The sequence below is a fragment of the Hylobates moloch genome, unplaced genomic scaffold (genome assembly GCF_009828535.3).
Source record: "Hylobates moloch isolate HMO894 unplaced genomic scaffold, HMol_V3 SCAFFOLD_20, whole genome shotgun sequence".
Lineage (NCBI taxonomy): Eukaryota > Metazoa > Chordata > Mammalia > Primates > Hylobatidae > Hylobates > Hylobates moloch.
The window spans coordinates 35418254-35434742 of NW_026652295.1; the positions used below are offsets into that span (position 1 = coordinate 35418254).

Here is a 16489-nt window from a genome sequence, read left to right on the forward strand (position 1 = left end):
AGGCTCCTCACCTGGGCTTTATGTGGGTTTGTGACATCCTGAAATCGAATGCAAATGTCTTGTCTGTACACGCCTGCATTTTCTGGGGAGAACAACCAAGGTTTACATCAGTTTCTCAGAGGGAAGCACGTCTTCAAAAAGCTTTAAGAATCACTGGTCCTAGCTTTGAAGACAGGTCTTAGGGTTTCCCACATAAAGCAGTAAAGGGAAGTCATTAATAGTGCAGAGTCTGCGGCCAGGCCTCTGGGTTCAAATTTTGGCTCTGCCCCTCCCTGGTTATGTGACCTTGGGCAAATGCCTTTACCTCTCCGCGCCTCAGTTTCCTCTTCTGTAAAATGGGAATGGCAATTTATCTACATGTTATGGGATTGTTGGAGGCCTAAATGATTTGATTTCTATAATATACTTAGAAGAGAGCCTGGGACATAAAACGTGCTCTGTACATAGGTGATCCCACACTCTGGTTCTTTCTAAATCCCTAACTCTGGTTCAGCCATCCAGGAAGTGTGTTCATCTCCCAAGCCTTTAAACTCAGCTTTATCTCTAACATGCTGCCAGTTCTACCACTAACATTTCCTGTTCAGCTCCCACTCCTTCCTGCTCATCTTCCACACCTAAGAGGGTTTCCGTCCTCCATCTAACGGGGTCTCCCGAGAGCCCCAGCTCTCACTGGTTGCTCTCTAGGTATCTCCTGTATGCGGGGTGAGACTGGAGGCAAATGCAGGGCTGGCCCTTTGCTCGAACAAACCCACTTCTCCATCAGGATCCAGGCCCTACCCTCCCTACGGGCTACCCACAACACCAGGGTCCTTAGTACCCCAGGCCTCAGTTGAAAAAAGGCAGCAGAAAACCTAAGGTTTTCTTAGAGACCTGGGGCCTAGAGAAGAAACTCACTGTGGCCACCAGCAGGGAAGGAAACGAAAAGCAGGAGGAGCCCTTGGGCATAGAAGCCACGTAGTGAGAGTAAGGGAGAGAGGTCGCCCGCTCAGCCTCTGATCACGGACTAGGATGTGCAGAGAAAGGCAGCCCAGGAAGAAGTGCCCTCTCTGTTGCTTCCAGATTTCTTTTCTTTTCTTTTTGAGATGGAGTTTTGCTCTTGTTGCCCAGGCTGGAGTGCAGTGGCGCGATCTTGGCTCACTGCAACCTCCGCCTCCCGTGTTCAAGTGATTCTCCTGCCTCAGCCTCCCCAGTAGCTGGGATTACAGGTGCCCGCCACCATGCCTGGCTAATTTTTTTATTTTTAGTAGAGGCAGGGTTTCACCATGTTGACCAGGCTGGTCTCGAACTCCTGACCTCAGGTGATCCACCCCCCCCCACCACCCCTTGGCCTCCCAAAGAGCTGGAATTACAGGCGTGAGCCACCGCACCCAGCCTGCTTCCAGATTTCTAAAATCTGGGCCCCTTCTTCCTCCTCATCACCCACCAGCTGGGAGGCAGCAACAGACAGCACAAGGACATCTCCCGCCACGTGAGTCTCCCCAAAAATGCCCATGGCTGCAGGACATTGGGGCCCAGGACCCTCCCAGGCCTGGCTTCTGTTGCTTATGATCTGCCTGAGACACCCCCTGAAAGGGTGCACCCCCCTGTTGCTAAAACAGAGTAAATCATTCCTTCCTCCAGAGGGAGGACGGAAGGGACATGCACGGAGTGTCTGTTGCAGAGCTGGTTTCCAATATTGATAGTAACCCTCACAGAGCCCTACTGTGTGCCAGGCACTAAGTGTTATCCATATGGTCATTCATTTAAGCTTCATAACAACCTTCCGAGGCAGAACTATTATTATCCCCACTTTACAGATAAGTAAATTGAGATAAGGCTCAGAGAGATTGAGAGACTTGCCCAAGGTCACACAGCTAGCAGGTGGTAGGAACAGGATTCAAATCCAGGCTGGCTGGCTCCAAATCAATAAGGAGTTGATATAGTCGCTGATCAGTAAGAAGCCTATGCTGCGAATGGAGGCTGGGACTAGGTCTGACAGTTCTCATCCCTGTAATTTCTCTACTCCCTAGCGCAGTCTCTGAGCTTCTGGGATTACTGTGCCTGCTGCCTTGTTAACACTCCCTGTGGGTCCGGGTGGACCCATAGATCAGGTCATAATGTGAGTGTCCCTGACCTAACACCCTGCCCAACCTCTATCCCTTTCCCTGCAGCCCCTACACAGAGAGAGAGAGAGGAGAGAGGGAGGGAGGAAGAGAGAGACAGAGACAGAGAGAGAGAGAGATTGAGAGAGAGAAGAGGAGGAGAGAGAGGAGGAGGAGAGAGACAGTCCTTGACCCTCCTGTGATTTCCTTTTAAAAATGTTAACAAGTTGGGCCAGCACTTTGGGAGGCAGGAGGATCGCTTGAACCTAGGAGTTCGAGACCAACCTGAGCAACATAGTGAGACCCCATCTCTACAAAAAATAAGAAAATTAGCCAGGTGTGGAAGCACATGTCTGAAGTCCCACCTACTTGGGAGGCTGAGGCAGAAGGGTCAATTGAGCCCAGGAGATTGAGGCTGCAGTGAGCCGTGATTGTGCCACTGCACTCCAGCCTGGGCGACAAAGCAAGACCCTGTCTCAAAAACAAACAACAACAACAAAAAGCGAAAACAACAACCAAAAAAACAAACCCAAATTGACCTAGGACCTGATTTTAGAGCTGGAGGGAACCAAATCCTCTGAATTAACAGGAGAGAAAACAAAGGCAGAGAAGGTGGGAGGGGTCACGGTCACACAACTCATTAGGAAACGGATGCTGACGGGTACCCCAGCCAGTGGGGCTCCCCGTGCTGAGTGGAGCCCTGGTTCACCCAGAAGCCTGTGGACATCCCTGCCTAGGTTTCTTTCTTCCACCCGATCCTCCTCCTCCTTCCGCTTGGTATCCTGACTTCTCAACTTCAAAACACTTCCACGCATCCACGATCTCATTTAACCCCTCCAATGACCCCGTAGTGATGAAATTATTATCATCCCCACTTTACCGATGAAGGAACGGAGCTCTTGGAGGCCAGAGAAGCCCTCCCAGAGGCAACCCATGGTGGGCAAGGAAGGGCCGGGACTCCCAGGAGTGAGAAAGGCAGAGCATCCCTTGTGCTCACCACAGCCCCTACCTCAGGCATGCGTGGGTGGCTCTCTGCGAGCCTGAACAATCTTCACGGCCCTGGATTTAGGCAGCTCTTGCCTTTTTACAAATTACAGCTGGATGGAGCTTCGCAGCCATCCCCCAGCTGCAAAGCCCCCAGGTGCTGTGCTGGTGGGATAGGAGGCTGGAGCTGACAGACTGCTCTCTACCTCACAAGCTGCTCCCTTCCCCAGCCATAGCTCCCCCAATACTTTTCATATATTATTGATGGCTCCTTAATTGGGGATTCTGAAAGCCTCGCTGCAGAGCCCAGCCGTGGCCCCTCATGAATCATGTTCACCAGGATTAAAATTAGAGGCCAGAAAGCTACCTGACTCAAATAGAAACAGAAAAAGGGAATGTGCTTTCCAAGGCTGGCCCTGGGAACAGGAGCCAGACGGGGGCGCCCAGTGGCTGGGAAGAGTGGCCTGAGATCTGGGGACAGGAAAGGAGGGCCTGGGGAGCCGGAGGAGCACAGAGGATCTGGCCATGCCAGGCCTCCCACCATCTTGGGTCTGGAAAGTTCTCTCCGGTTCTGTCACTGAAGGAGTCCAGAATTCTGTGGCCACCGCTCCTTGTTGCAGTGAGGAAAACCAGGCCCCGCGAGAGATGGGGCTTGCCTAAAATCACAGGGAGTGAGCCATGACCTTGGCACCTTTTGTTTCTTAGGCCTGGTGACCTCCCAAATGGCTGCCTGTTTTGTTAAGGCTTCCAGGTGAGGCAGGGCAGAGATGGAGACAGGGGCCCTGAGTTAGGGGAGCCCAGGCTCTAAAGGCCTCCCTGTTCTCAGGCCTGGTCAGAGAAGCCTCCCTATCTCGCCCAGAGACCAGGGTCAGGGTGTGAAACTTTACCAAGCTTAGAATGAAAGACTTCCTGCCAAAAAGCTTAGTTCCTAATTAGCCATTGTTTCAGATAATCTGTTCAATCATCCCAGCTCCTGGGGGAATGACCCTTTACCAATGAGCCTGGCTGCCAAGCTGCCAACAAAACACTCTCCACCGCCTTGTCCCCACCCCCAGCCTTCCAGCCCCGGGTCTGACTGTAGAGGGTGGGGGGCCTGAGCAGTCCCCACCCTAAAGGAAGCCAAGCATCATCGAGGGGGCCCTGGGACTTGTCCCCCAGCTCACCCCAAAACATCGATAGCCCCTGCCAAATGGCATCACGATGTCTGAAATGACACTGTCAATGGTTCCTTCCTCCGGATAAAGCGTTGGTTTCTCACTTAGGGCTTCTTACAAGAAGAGCCATTATTGAGCTTTTTCTGCAGGCCAGGCACTTTACACGAATTAGCTTATTTACTCCTCGCGGCAGGCTTGTGAGCCTAAGCGCTTGGCCAACATCCCCAGCTGGGCAGGTGGTGGGCCCATTTTTAAACTTGACTTTGGAGTGCACACTTTCAACAGCTCAGCCACAACTGTAAAGTGCACCTGGACGCTAACACTGAAAAGCAAATAGATCTATCAGCCACCAGGGGACCTGGCCTAGAACTCAGGGTTTATTAGAAAAGCCAGCTCCTTTCTTCAAATGAAATCTCAGGCTCATGTCTAATGTATTACACAGAAATAATGAATACCTCTGCTTGAAGGAGGAAAGGGAGGCAGGGGCTACACACACATTCATGGTGTGTCCTGGAGCTGCCACCTTCAAATCCTGGGGATAGAAAAGCACACTTTGGGCTGGACTCAGTGGCTCATGCCTGTAATCCCAGCACTTCGGGAGGCCAAGGCGGGCGGATCTCCTGAGCTCAGGAATTCGAGACCAGCCTGGCCAACATGATAAAACACCATCTCTACTAAAAATACAAAAATTAGCTGGGGGTGGTGGCATATGACTGTAATCCTAGTTACTCGGGAGGCTGAGGCAGGAGAATTGCTTGGACCCAGGAGGTGGAGTTTGTAGTGAGCCTAGATTGTGTCACTGCACTCCAGCCTGGGCGACAGAGTGAGACTCCGTCTCAAAAAGAAACGAACAAGAAAAGCCCACTTTGAAAGTCCGTGGTCTGGGCAGAGGAGAAGACCAGGGACCCCGACTCCGAAAACCACATTCATATCCCGGCTCTGCCACTTTCTAGCTGAGCTGCTGGGCAAAGCCAGGATCCCTCTGAGCTCTGCTTCCTCATCTGGGTGTGGTGAGGGCCAAGGGAGATAATGGGGTACTGCTGATGTGGAGACTGTACAGGGTAGAAGTCATGTCCGTCACTCTCTTATTTAAGGAGAGGCAGGAAAGGGGATAGAGCCTCTTTACAGCTTGCCTGATGGTACTGTTTAATACTAAGAAGAATATTTACAAGTCCTGAGCACAGGCAGGCACTGCTAAGTGATTCTGCCATGTGGTCCCTACCACAGTCCACTAAGCAGGCATTGGGAACCCATTTTATTGATGAAAAAAACTAAGGCTCAGAGAGAGGTTAAGGAAAGTGGCAAAGTCAGGATTCGAAGGAACATCCCAGACAGCAGCTCGCTGTGCCAAAGCAGGTTTTAAAGCTCTAACCCTAAGACTGTGAGTAGGTGGCCATAGACCCATCTAGTCCCTAAAGTAAAGCTTTGGTCCTGGACTGCCTAACCCTGATCACGGGGAGTCAGAGCCCTGAAAATCTAGCTGCATGGCAAGAGCAAAGGCCACTAAAGGCTTTCCAAGTGACCTAACGCTCAGGAGGGACCTCTCTTTGCAGAGGCAGACGTCTCTGCAAAAAGGAGAGAGTCCCGAAAGCCACCCCCAAGCTTGCCTTGAGTCCACCTCTTAGAGAGGCCTGCCTTCCTCTTTGTGCCTTAGCAATGCTGAGGGCCCACTCATTTCTTTATATCTTTGGATAACGATCTATGTGGAGTGACCAAGGCCAGGCCACCAGGGATCCTACATTGGACTCAAGGCCTGGCAGGCCGAGGGTTATTTCTTTTCAGATTTAAACTTTTGCCATTGAACGAACTGGATCCCCAGTGTTCATGCCCACCACAGTCTTATTCCAAAACCTCCACAAGACTGCAAGTTATCTTCCTGCTTCTGCCCTTTCCCCTGCTGTCCACTCTGCACACAGTGGCCAGGGCTGTCTTTCTGAAACATAAACCAGGCGGCATCACTCCCCTGCTTAAAACCCTTAAATAGCCCAGGCGTGCTGGCCCACGCCTGTAATCCCAGCACTTTGGGAGGCTGAGGCGGGAGGATCACCTGAGGTCAGGAGTTCAAGATCAGCCTGCTCAACATGGTGAAACTCTGCCTCTACTAAAAATACAAAAATTAGCTGGGCATGGTGGCACATGCCTGTAGTCCCAGCTACTTGGGAAGCTGAGGCAGGAGAATCGCTTGAACCGGGGAGGCAGAGGTTTCAGTGAGCTGAGATGGAGCCATTGCACTCCAGCCTGGGCAATGGAGCAAGACTCCATCTCAAACAAAACAAAAGAAAACCCTCAAGTAGCTTAGCATCACACTTAGATCAGTATCGGAACTCTTTATATGGCCTCTGAAGCCCTACAGGATCTGAACCTGATGACTCTGTGACCGTATTGTCCACTGTCTTAATTGTTCACCCCACTCAAACTACACCAGCCTTCTTTTTGTCCTTGAAATGCAGTAAGCTTGTTCCCACCTCAGGGCCTTTGCACTTGCTGTTCCCTCCACCTGCAACATCCTAACCCCCAGAATGATGCATGGCACCGCTCAGGACTCGGCTCCAGTGCCACCAAGGTCGGCTTAGTTCACAGGATCTCCAAGGGAGGCCTTTCCCACTGTGATGGAGCACCCAGGTCGATGGTAGATTGTGGTTAATATTTCCAGGCAATTTTTATGAGCATTACCTTAGTTAGTCTACCCACAAAAGTCTCTTAGCCCCTTTTTATAGATTAGTAAGCTGAGACTTGAGAAGATAAATAACTCACCTAGGTCACACAGTTAGTAAATATCAGAGATGGTATGAAAACCCAGGGTTTTGGACATCAAGTTCAGGCCTCATCTGACAAATGCATTTGACTGTTACTCATGATGTCTTTAGGGACCAGATGGGAAAATATAGCACATAGGTGGCTGAACGGCCTACCCCAAAGGTCAGTTAAAAAACTGAAGTCAATCTGGGAAAAGATCTCTAGTGGAGGAACACAGTACTCCATCCCATTCAATTCCTTGTCACTTGTGTCGGTGAGGACTACAGCTGACCCAGGACCAGGAGGCATAACCAAGATGCTGAATGCACGATCGTAATTCAACACGGTCTCCATAAACTGTAACGACGGACTGAATCCAACAAACGACACATGATGGCGATAAATGTGAAATCACAGATTTAGGTTCAAAAACTCATTGCCAACTCTGAGGTAGGGAACTTGGCAAAGCTATTTGGACAGCAACTCATGGAAAAAGACACAGAAGTCCCCAAACTCAGTATGAATTAAGTCAAAAACACCTGCCAAAAGATCAGTGGCATACTAGATAGTGTCACTAGATGTGTAATCCTCAGAAGCAGACTCATAGAATGCAGAGGCCAGAGGGAGGAGCGTGATGATCCAGGGCAAGCCCCTGTGTGGAGGGAGCCAGACCCTGCTGCTCTGGGCTGCAGAAGGGGATGGCGGGGACACATGCTGTCCAGGAGGGTGCTCAGGTTGGTAAAGGGACAGGAAACAGTGACATAAAAAGCCTCAGTTTCCTCCTCTGTCAAATGGGGCCAATAATAATAATAATACCTCCTTCATAGGATTGTTGTGAAGGTTCATCGAGTTAATGCAGGTAAAGTACTTAGAACAGTGTCTATGGCTAGGCATGGCGGCTCACGCCTGTAATCCCAGCACTTTGGGAGGCCGAGGCAGGTGGATCACTGGAGGTCAGGAGTTCAAGACCAGCCTGAAACCAACCCCATCTCTACTAAAAATAGAAAATTAGTCGGGCGTGGTGGCACATGCCTGTAATCCCAGCTACTCAGGAGGCTGAGGCAAGAGAATCACTTGAACCTGGGAGGTGGAGTTTGCAGTGAGCAGTGATTGTGCCATTGTACTCTAGCCTGGGCGACATAGCAAGACTCTGTCTCAAAAAAAAAAAAAAGAACAGAACAGTGTCCGGCGCATTGCTGTCATGTGTTTACCATTTTCATTACTGTTGTTAGTATCGTCTCCCTGTGTTGAAAGCGAGCTCCTCTGGTTGTAGGCAGTGCCTGGTCCCCCTTTGCACCCCCAGCATTCATGCCCCAGCACATAGTAGGTGCCTGCTGTAGTCTGAATGTTTGTGTCCCTCCGAAATTCATGTTGAAATTCGTATCTCATTGTGATGGTATTCAGAGGTGAGGCTTTGGGGAGGTGATTAGGTCAGGAGGGCAGAGCCCTCATGAATGGGCTTAGAGTGTGTTCATCCCTCCCACCATGTGAGGACACAGCAAGATGGAACTGGCCCTCACCAGACATTGAATTTGCTGGTGCCTTCGTATTGGACTTCCTGGCCTTCAGAACTGTGTAAATAAATTTCTGTTGGTTATAAGCTATCCAGTTTATGGTATTTTTGTTATAGCAACCTGAACAGACCAAGACAGTGCCCAACACATGCTCATAGAGGTTATATGAAGACACATGTCAAGTTGCCCCGAGGAAGATCATTCAGAATATTTAGAGATGAACCATCAATCTTAGCTGCTGGTGAAAAGTTAAACAGGCTAATTCTGCTCAAAAAAGAGACTGAGTGCTTTGGCAGGGACATGTGGGTGCGGTGGCTGGGGCCACATGACTGCAGTGGTATGGGGTGATCTGCTGGACACCCTAAGATTCTGTGATTCCCGTTTCTTTGCCAAGAAGCTCTCAGCCAAGACAGCTGCCTGGTGAGGGAGGGGCAGGGATCTCCATACCCACTTTTCAAATGGGGAACCTAGAGGGGTTCCCTATCATGTCGCTCTTCCCATGAGAGCATTTCTGGGACTCTTCCCACCTGGCCATCCTGCCTTAGTTAGTCTACCCACGAAGGTCTCTTAGCCCCTTTTTATAGGTTAGTAAGCTGAGACTTGAGAAGATAAATAACTCACCTAGGTCACACAGTTAGTAAATATCAGAGCTGGTATGAAAACCCAGGGTTTTGGACATCAAGTTCAGGCCTCATCTGACAAATGCATTTGACTGGACATGCAGAAGGCCCTGGCAGGACTTGATGCAAACAGTGCTTGATTTTCTGGACTAAAATTACAACTTGAGTCAATTTTCATGAAATGTGGTGACAGATTTAGGTGCTGGGAAGATGGAGCTTTCTCAGAAGGCATAAAAATGACCCAAATGGTTAAAACCAGCTGAAAGCCGGCAGCCAGGGGCCATGAGAGCAGATTTCATCCCTCCTGGGATTGGCTCATCTGCAGCCTCATGCAAACCCCACGTACAGAGAAAGTTCTGTGCCTGCACTTGACTTCCCCTGATCACAGGATTATTATTTCTTGGCCAAGATTCTGGTAACAGAGAGGTGATTTGTTCCTGAAGGGCAATGAACTAGACGGAGGAGTGGCGGGAACTGGTTCCTGTTTACCTGCAAGGGCAGTCTTCCATCCCAGAGGCAGTTCCATAGAGACAATCTGGATTTTTCTTTAATTCTCCATTCCTGATACTTTCCTCTGTGGGTCACACAGAGAATCGAGCAAGGAATTACAGCCCCTCTCCCATCCCCAATATGTTTGTTTGTCTGCTTTCGAGACAGGGTCTCGTTCTGTTGCCCAGGCTGGAGAGCAGTGGCGCAATCTAGGATCACTGCAACCTCTGTCTCCTGGGCTCAAGCGATTCTCCTGCCTCAGCCTCCCTGGTAGCTGGGACCACAGGTGTGTGTCACCATGCCTGTTTAATTTTTAGATTTTCAGTAGGGACGGGGTCTTGCCGTGTCGGCTAGGCTATCCCCAGTATGTTTAAATGCGTCTTCCTTTCTCCAGAAAAAGCTGTGTGAAGGCTGGGTGCAGTGGCTCACGCCTATAATCCGAGCACTTTGGAAGGCTGAGGCAGATGGATCATCTGAGGTCAGGAGTTCAAGACCAGCCTGGCCAACATGGTGAAACCCTGTCTCTACTAAAAATACAAAATTAGCTAGGCACGGTGGTGCATGCCTGTAATCCCAGCTACTCGGGAGGCTGAGACAGGAATATCATTTGAACCTGGGAGGAAGAGGTTGTAGTGAGCCGATATTATGCCATTGCACTCCAGCCTGGGCAAAAACAGTGAAACTCCGCTCAAAAATAAATGGATAAATAAAGCTGTGTGAAACAGCATGTGCCCTCGGGGTGGCCCACGTGGCTGAGCTCTGCTATCTTCACTCCTGGAGTCTGGGCACGGGTCCTGCTCAGCTCTCACAAATGAGATCAGCCTCCTTGATCTCTACGGACGCTTCTGCTCCGACATTCCCACTCTACAACTCCAGCTGTCCTCAGCCTGACATCCATGAATTCCCTGCATTTACACTTCCTGTATCTTGCCAGCCTCACATCCTGAACACCAGCTATGCTCCTCTGTCTGTGCTGGACGGCACCCGTTGGCCCCTCTGGTTCTACTCCCAGCCTTTCCCCACGCTGCTCTGTGCCCAGGAAGACTGACCCAAGTTGACTGCCCCAATGATCTGTTGGCCCTAGGTCTCCTAGTGAGGTTCCACCAATGGGAGGCACCAGCAGGAGATAGGAGGGCGGGAAGACAGTGAGGTTGCCTGAGTTGACTATGTCCCTCCAGTGGGGCTCCTGGTCCTGTTTGGAAGTCCCTTGGGGTTCCAGAAACCAGGACTCCCCTTCCTCCCCAGGACTAGAGTAGTAATGGCTCCCTCCTATCGCTACCCTTGAGACTCACCATCTTTCATTGATTTCCTTGAACCGCATCCACCCCTTCATTACATCCCTCACAGTGCAGGATGCTACTGGGCCCCTGGGTTATGTCTTCGCACGTCACTGAAACCTGAAACCCAGCTCAACTCAGCTCCTCCACAGACTGAGGCCAGTCCTGCCCCCGTCTGTAGGATGAGGAGGTTGAGCCAGATGATCCTGAAAGGTCCTTCCAACCCATATCTCCTCTGTTCCACATCATGCACCCCAGGCAAATGGCTTGTGTTTGGGCTCAAATTCCATTTAAAATAATCCAAATGACCTGTCAAAATGCCTTAGTTGAATGTGGCCTTCCGGCTGTGACTTTCCCTCCCCTGAACTCCCATTTTCTTCCATCCATGCTTCCCTTCACATCGTTTCCTCTTAGGATTGTTCATCCACATGCATCTCCCCTCCCAGCCTGCAAATCTAGTTCCAATTCATACATTTGGTGATGCTCTGTTCTTTTGACCCATCTCCCTATCTTCCCCAGCCCCTGGTACATTGTCTGGCACTTCATAAATGCTTCGTGTTGCAAATATTACCTGAGATGGGAAGAGCAACCAGGAAGGCCTCAAACACTTTGGATGATGCTGTATAATGAATATTTACTAAGCACTGACCATGCGCCAAGGCACTTTACTTCTGTCATCTCATTTCACCCTCACCACAGGCCTATAAGGTAGGAGTTACCCTCAGATGCCAGATGAGGAAACTGAGGTGCAGAAAGGTTAAGTAACTTGCTCTAGGTCCCACCTCCAGAAAGGGCTGGAGCCAGGAGCAAGCACAGGTGTATTCCACACCAAGTCCACCTGTCTTCCCTCTACTCCACCCTGCGGTGGGTGTAGTAACAAGATGTGACTTGGACAATCAGAAACCTTCAACCAAATGAAGACAACTGTCAATTACAGAATGTAATTAATGGCTCACCAAAGAGTGCCCTTCTGAAGAGCCCTTCCAGACTTTCCTTCATGAATCATGAAGACATGAACACATTCCTGGTTTTTATGAAGCACAGCCAAAAGGCCTCAAAAGTAATTAGTTCACGTAAGCAGGCTAAATGTTTCCCTAGCAATCTGGTTTATGCTTTAATTGGCACAGACTCTTGGACAGGGTGGAATAGTAAACTTTAGCCCAGCCCCTGTGGAAATATTTCCCACATTTTTTTTTGTTTTTGTTTTTGTTTTTTTCTGAGACAGGGTCTCGCTCTGTCAACCAGGCTGGAGTGCAGTGGCACGATCTCAGCTCACTGCAACCACCACCTCCTGGGTTCAAGCGATTCTCCCGCCTCAGCCTCCCAAGTAGCTGGAACTACAGGCATGGGCCACACCCAGCTAATTTTTGTGTTTTTAGTAGAGATGGGGTTTCTCCATGTTGTCCAGGCTAGTCTCAAACTCGTGACCTCAAGTGATCTGCCCGCCTCCACCTCCCAAAGTGCTGGGATTACAGGCGTGAGCCACTGCGCCCGGCCCCCACGTGTTTTCTTTCTTGTTTTAATTTGTTTTACAGATGAACTTCCCAATGTTTCATGAATAAAATTCACCGTCTTCAACCTCTTGGTCCCACCAAGTCTGGGGACTGGGGGCAGAGGGAGACAGTTCCGGCCAGTCCACCAACGAAGAAGGGAAATTCATTAATAAAGCCTGGGTTGCTGATGTGTCACTCAGACTTGATTTCAGACTTTATTAAGTCTTTATTAAGTCTGGGAAGGCCTCCTCACCCTCAGGCTCTTGGCGTCGGTCATTTTGTGCACTGTCCCCCTCCCTTCCCCTTTCCTTGGACCCTGGGGACAAGCCTGCATCCTTCTGTTCTTCACAGCTGCCTCCTACCCCTCTCTTAGTGGAGACCCCAGGCGGAGTCTCTATCAGGAGTCCACCAGCCTCCCTCCCAGGAGTCAGTGTAGATGGGCATGGGATGAGGCTGCCAAGGCCCATAGGGCCACAGCTTTGGGCAAATCCCCTCTCCCTGCATTCTGGTGCCTCTTCTGATCACCTGGAGCAAGCGCAATCTCCAGCCAGCTCAGGCAGCCATGAAGACCCCTGCAAGTCAGCTTCAGCTCTGCTGCTCAGCACGCGCATCCCACCTCGCACCATGGAAGAAAACAACATTCCTCCCTCGGCCCCTCACCTCCTGGACTTCAACCTTGTCCTTGCTCAGCCAGACCCTCTTCTCCAAGAGAGAGGAGGGATCGCTCCTTTTGTTGTTCAAATAGGATCTAGTGGCTCCCATGACAGGACCCCTCATCCTGACCCAGTTCCCCTTCCCCGCTTTCCTCCTTCCACCTGAAAACATTCTCCCATGAGAGCTCGGTGAGGGAGGGAGGAGGCAGAGGTAGCAATGTGGCAACAGCCACCACATCCTTGTCAGCCTCTGTAGGCCCAGTTCCCTTTCCTAATTCATTCTTTTTTCTTTTTTGTTTTTTTTTTTTTGACATGGAGTCTCGCTCTGTCGCCCAGGCTGGAGTACAGTGGTACGTACGATCTCTGCTCACTGCAACCTCTGCCTCCTGGGTTCAAGCAATTTTCCTGCCTCAGCCTCCCAAATAGCTGGGACTACAGGCACGCACCACCACGCCTGGCTAATTCCTAATCCATTCATTTTTTTAAACAACCATGTATTAAGCACCGACTGTGTGCTGGACTGTTCCAGGTGCTCAGCATGTAGTAGTGAATAAAGCAGATGAAAATCTCTGCCCTCGTGGAGCTGACACATGACAAACAAGATAAATAAGTAGCCTGGTAGGGTGGCATGTGCCTGTAATCCCAGCAGTTTGGGAGGCAAAGGCAGGAGGATTGCTTGAGTCCAGGAGTTCCAGACCAGCCTGGACACCTGCTAAGACCTCATATCTACAAAAGAAAAAAAAATTGTTTTTAATTAGCCAGGCATGGTGGCATGTGCCTGCAGTCCTAAATACCCGAAGCTGAGGCCAGAGGATCGTTTGAGTCCAGGAGTTTGAAGCTGCAGTGAGTCATGATCACACCACTGCACTCCAGCCTAGGCAACAGAGGAAGACGCTGTCTCAAAAAAAAAAAAAAAAAAAAAAAAAAAAGCAAACTAGGGTATAGGAGATGAGAAAAAGTGATACAGAGAAAATAAAAACCAGTTAAGGGGAATAAGAAGTGTTGGAAGGTTGGAATGTTAAACAGGGTGGCCAGAGGAGGCCTCCACAGGGTCACATCTGAGTTAAGACCTTAGGGAAGCATGGAAGGGCCACTAAGCCATGTGGGAAAAGAGCATTCCAGGAAAAAGGAAGAGCAGGTGAAAAGGCCCTGAGGTGGGAGGGGCCGTGTGACTGGTGGAGTGGGGAGGGCCCAGCGTCAGGAGATTAGATCAGCAGGGAAAGGACGTCACAACGTGTGGGGACTGGGAGGCCACGAAGGGAGCGTGGTTTTGCACGATGGGGGCCGCAGGAGGGCTCTGAGCAGAAGAGAGACAGAATTTGACCTGGGTTTTCACAAGATCCCTCTGGCTGCGGGGTGAGGAATAGAGTGAGGGCATCTGGGAGACCCCGCTCACTTCACAAATGTCCCTGCCATTCTTGGAGTGGGCCCATCAAGTCAGCCCTCTCTCCCTACTCCCTGTGACAAGGGACAAAAGGCACATGGAGTGGGGATGGGGAGGGGACTGGAAATGAGATGAGGCGGGAAAAGGGCATCATCCTGGGTTGAGGTGGGTTTCGGAAGCCAGGGTGGGTTTCGGAGCTGGGACTTGATTCAATGCAGAAGGGAGTCAACAAAGTTTCCTGAGCAGGGAAATCACCTCACTGAAGCCGTGCTCACCTTAGTCAGAAGCCAAGGGAAGGAAGGTTGCTGTGGATGAGGCCTGGTGCTAGAAGCTGCACTCATGCCTCCAGCCAGCAGACAAGGTCTTAACGGACACCGACTCCTTCTGCGTCTCCCTGAGACTGGGGCTCCCTGAGGACAGGGCTATGTCTCCTCTCAGACTGGGGCTGCCTGAGGGCAGGAACCATCCCCTCCATCTTCAGTCTGTTCATGCAACGACAGGGATGGGACTCCATGCTTTGCACACCTTACTAGCCTTCAGCGGGGCTTAGATGCTGCAGTTAGAAACATGTCAGGGAAATTGCTCCCGAATTAGACAGACAGGCAGACAGACAGGAACAGGCTGGTGTTTCTAGTGTGGGAAGGGGCTGCACCTACCTCCCGCCACTGCTTGTTCTCCATTCCTTGGGTATACATGACGCACACTGAGGGGAGAGGAGAAACGATGGATTAATACCTCAGGCCAAGAGGAAGGAGGGTCCCAGATGAAAAGGATCCTGGAAGGGCAGGTGCCTCAGCAGACCCAGCCTGGGTAGCACTGTTGGATCTGGGTAGGGGTAGAGGGTGCCTCCTGGGGTGGCTGAGATCTTGGTGACTGAGTCTAGGAATCTGGCCCCCCAAGCCTGGACAGGGTTCTAGATGCACCGATTCAGAGGGGTTGCATTGGAGAAGGGAGACTAGGTGTGCCTGGAAGGGGCAACCTTTAGGAGGAGGGTTGGGGCCATTGCCTTCTAGACTACAACAAGGGTCTGAAGTGTGAGGCAGGTAGACAGGTAGGCGTGATGGAGGACAAGCAGAGGTGTGGTGGGGGAGAGCATCAGAAATCCGCATTGCCCCTTTACAGCCCAGGGCAGTTTCATGAGGCCTCTGATTATCATCAGCCGCACTTTACAAATGGGGAAACTGAGGCTCAGAGGAGGCCAAAGACCCATCCAGGTCACACACTTGGATGTGGCTAGAACCTGGACTAGAACCTGGACTCCAAAATCAGTGCTCATCCCACCAGATCGCAGCCGTTGGAGCTCTTAGGCTTACTGGTTTCTCTGGGACCCTGTGGCCCCAGACCTCCAACCCCTCCCAACCTGCTCTGTTGTGTTGAGGCTTCACAAGCATGCGGCCTGGGAAGGGTCAAATCTCTGCAGTTATCTTTCTCGGGCACTATGGGAGAAACATTAAACATGCTTGACACACTTTGAACGGCGCCTGGCACATGGTTAGCACTCAGTAAGGGCTCAAGCATTGCGGCTGTAATTAGTCACAGCGTTGTCGCTATTATTGTTACCTGTCAGAGCAGGACTTACGTGGGTCGGACTTGGAAAACATGTCTTTGTCCAAGAGGTTCCTGAAAGAGAGGGATAGAGGAGGGGTTAGCATGGCCAGCTGAGAGGAGGCGACCTCAGGGGATTCAGGCTGTTACCGAGACCCAGAGGCTGCCTCTGGCCTGGCCTCAGGCAAAACAGTTCCACAATCGTTTATTAGGCTTCATTAAAAGCCAGGCACTGGCCAGGCCCTGGAGGTTCCTCAGCCCACCTGCCTAAGGTGTGCAGAGCTCACTACCTCCCACCCCTATCATCACCACAAGCACTCTGGGTAGGTGCCCTGGCCCTGGGGCCCCGTGTCGCACAGCCGCTCACCATCGGGCGATTTCCCAAACTGCCCAGTGTCTTAGCCCTTTCTAGAAGCTCTCCTTTAATCACTTCTCTGCTTCTCAAAAAAATAAGGTAAAGCAATCAAAACCCATCCACCTACTCTCCCATTTTCTCAAGGCTCTACTTACAGCCAGTTTATTCGATGGTCTCATCTGTGCTGATGGATTAATGAATTAC

At 50.9% G+C, this 16489-nt stretch overlaps 1 protein-coding gene across 3 annotated transcripts in view; it reads right to left on the minus strand.

Moving 5' to 3' along the window:
• Positions 1 to 16489, minus strand: part of CPNE5 (copine 5) — a 96190-nt gene that overhangs the window by 63628 nt on the left and 16073 nt on the right. For all 3 annotated transcript variants that reach the window (XM_032141696.2, XM_032141695.2, XM_032141699.2), the window contains exons 2-3: positions 15965 to 16005; positions 15042 to 15088 (exon numbers count right to left, since the gene is read on the minus strand). In XM_032141696.2, the coding sequence (XP_031997587.1) occupies positions 15042 to 15088; positions 15965 to 16005 (88 nt within the window). The remainder of the gene's footprint in view (positions 1 to 15041; positions 15089 to 15964; positions 16006 to 16489) is intronic.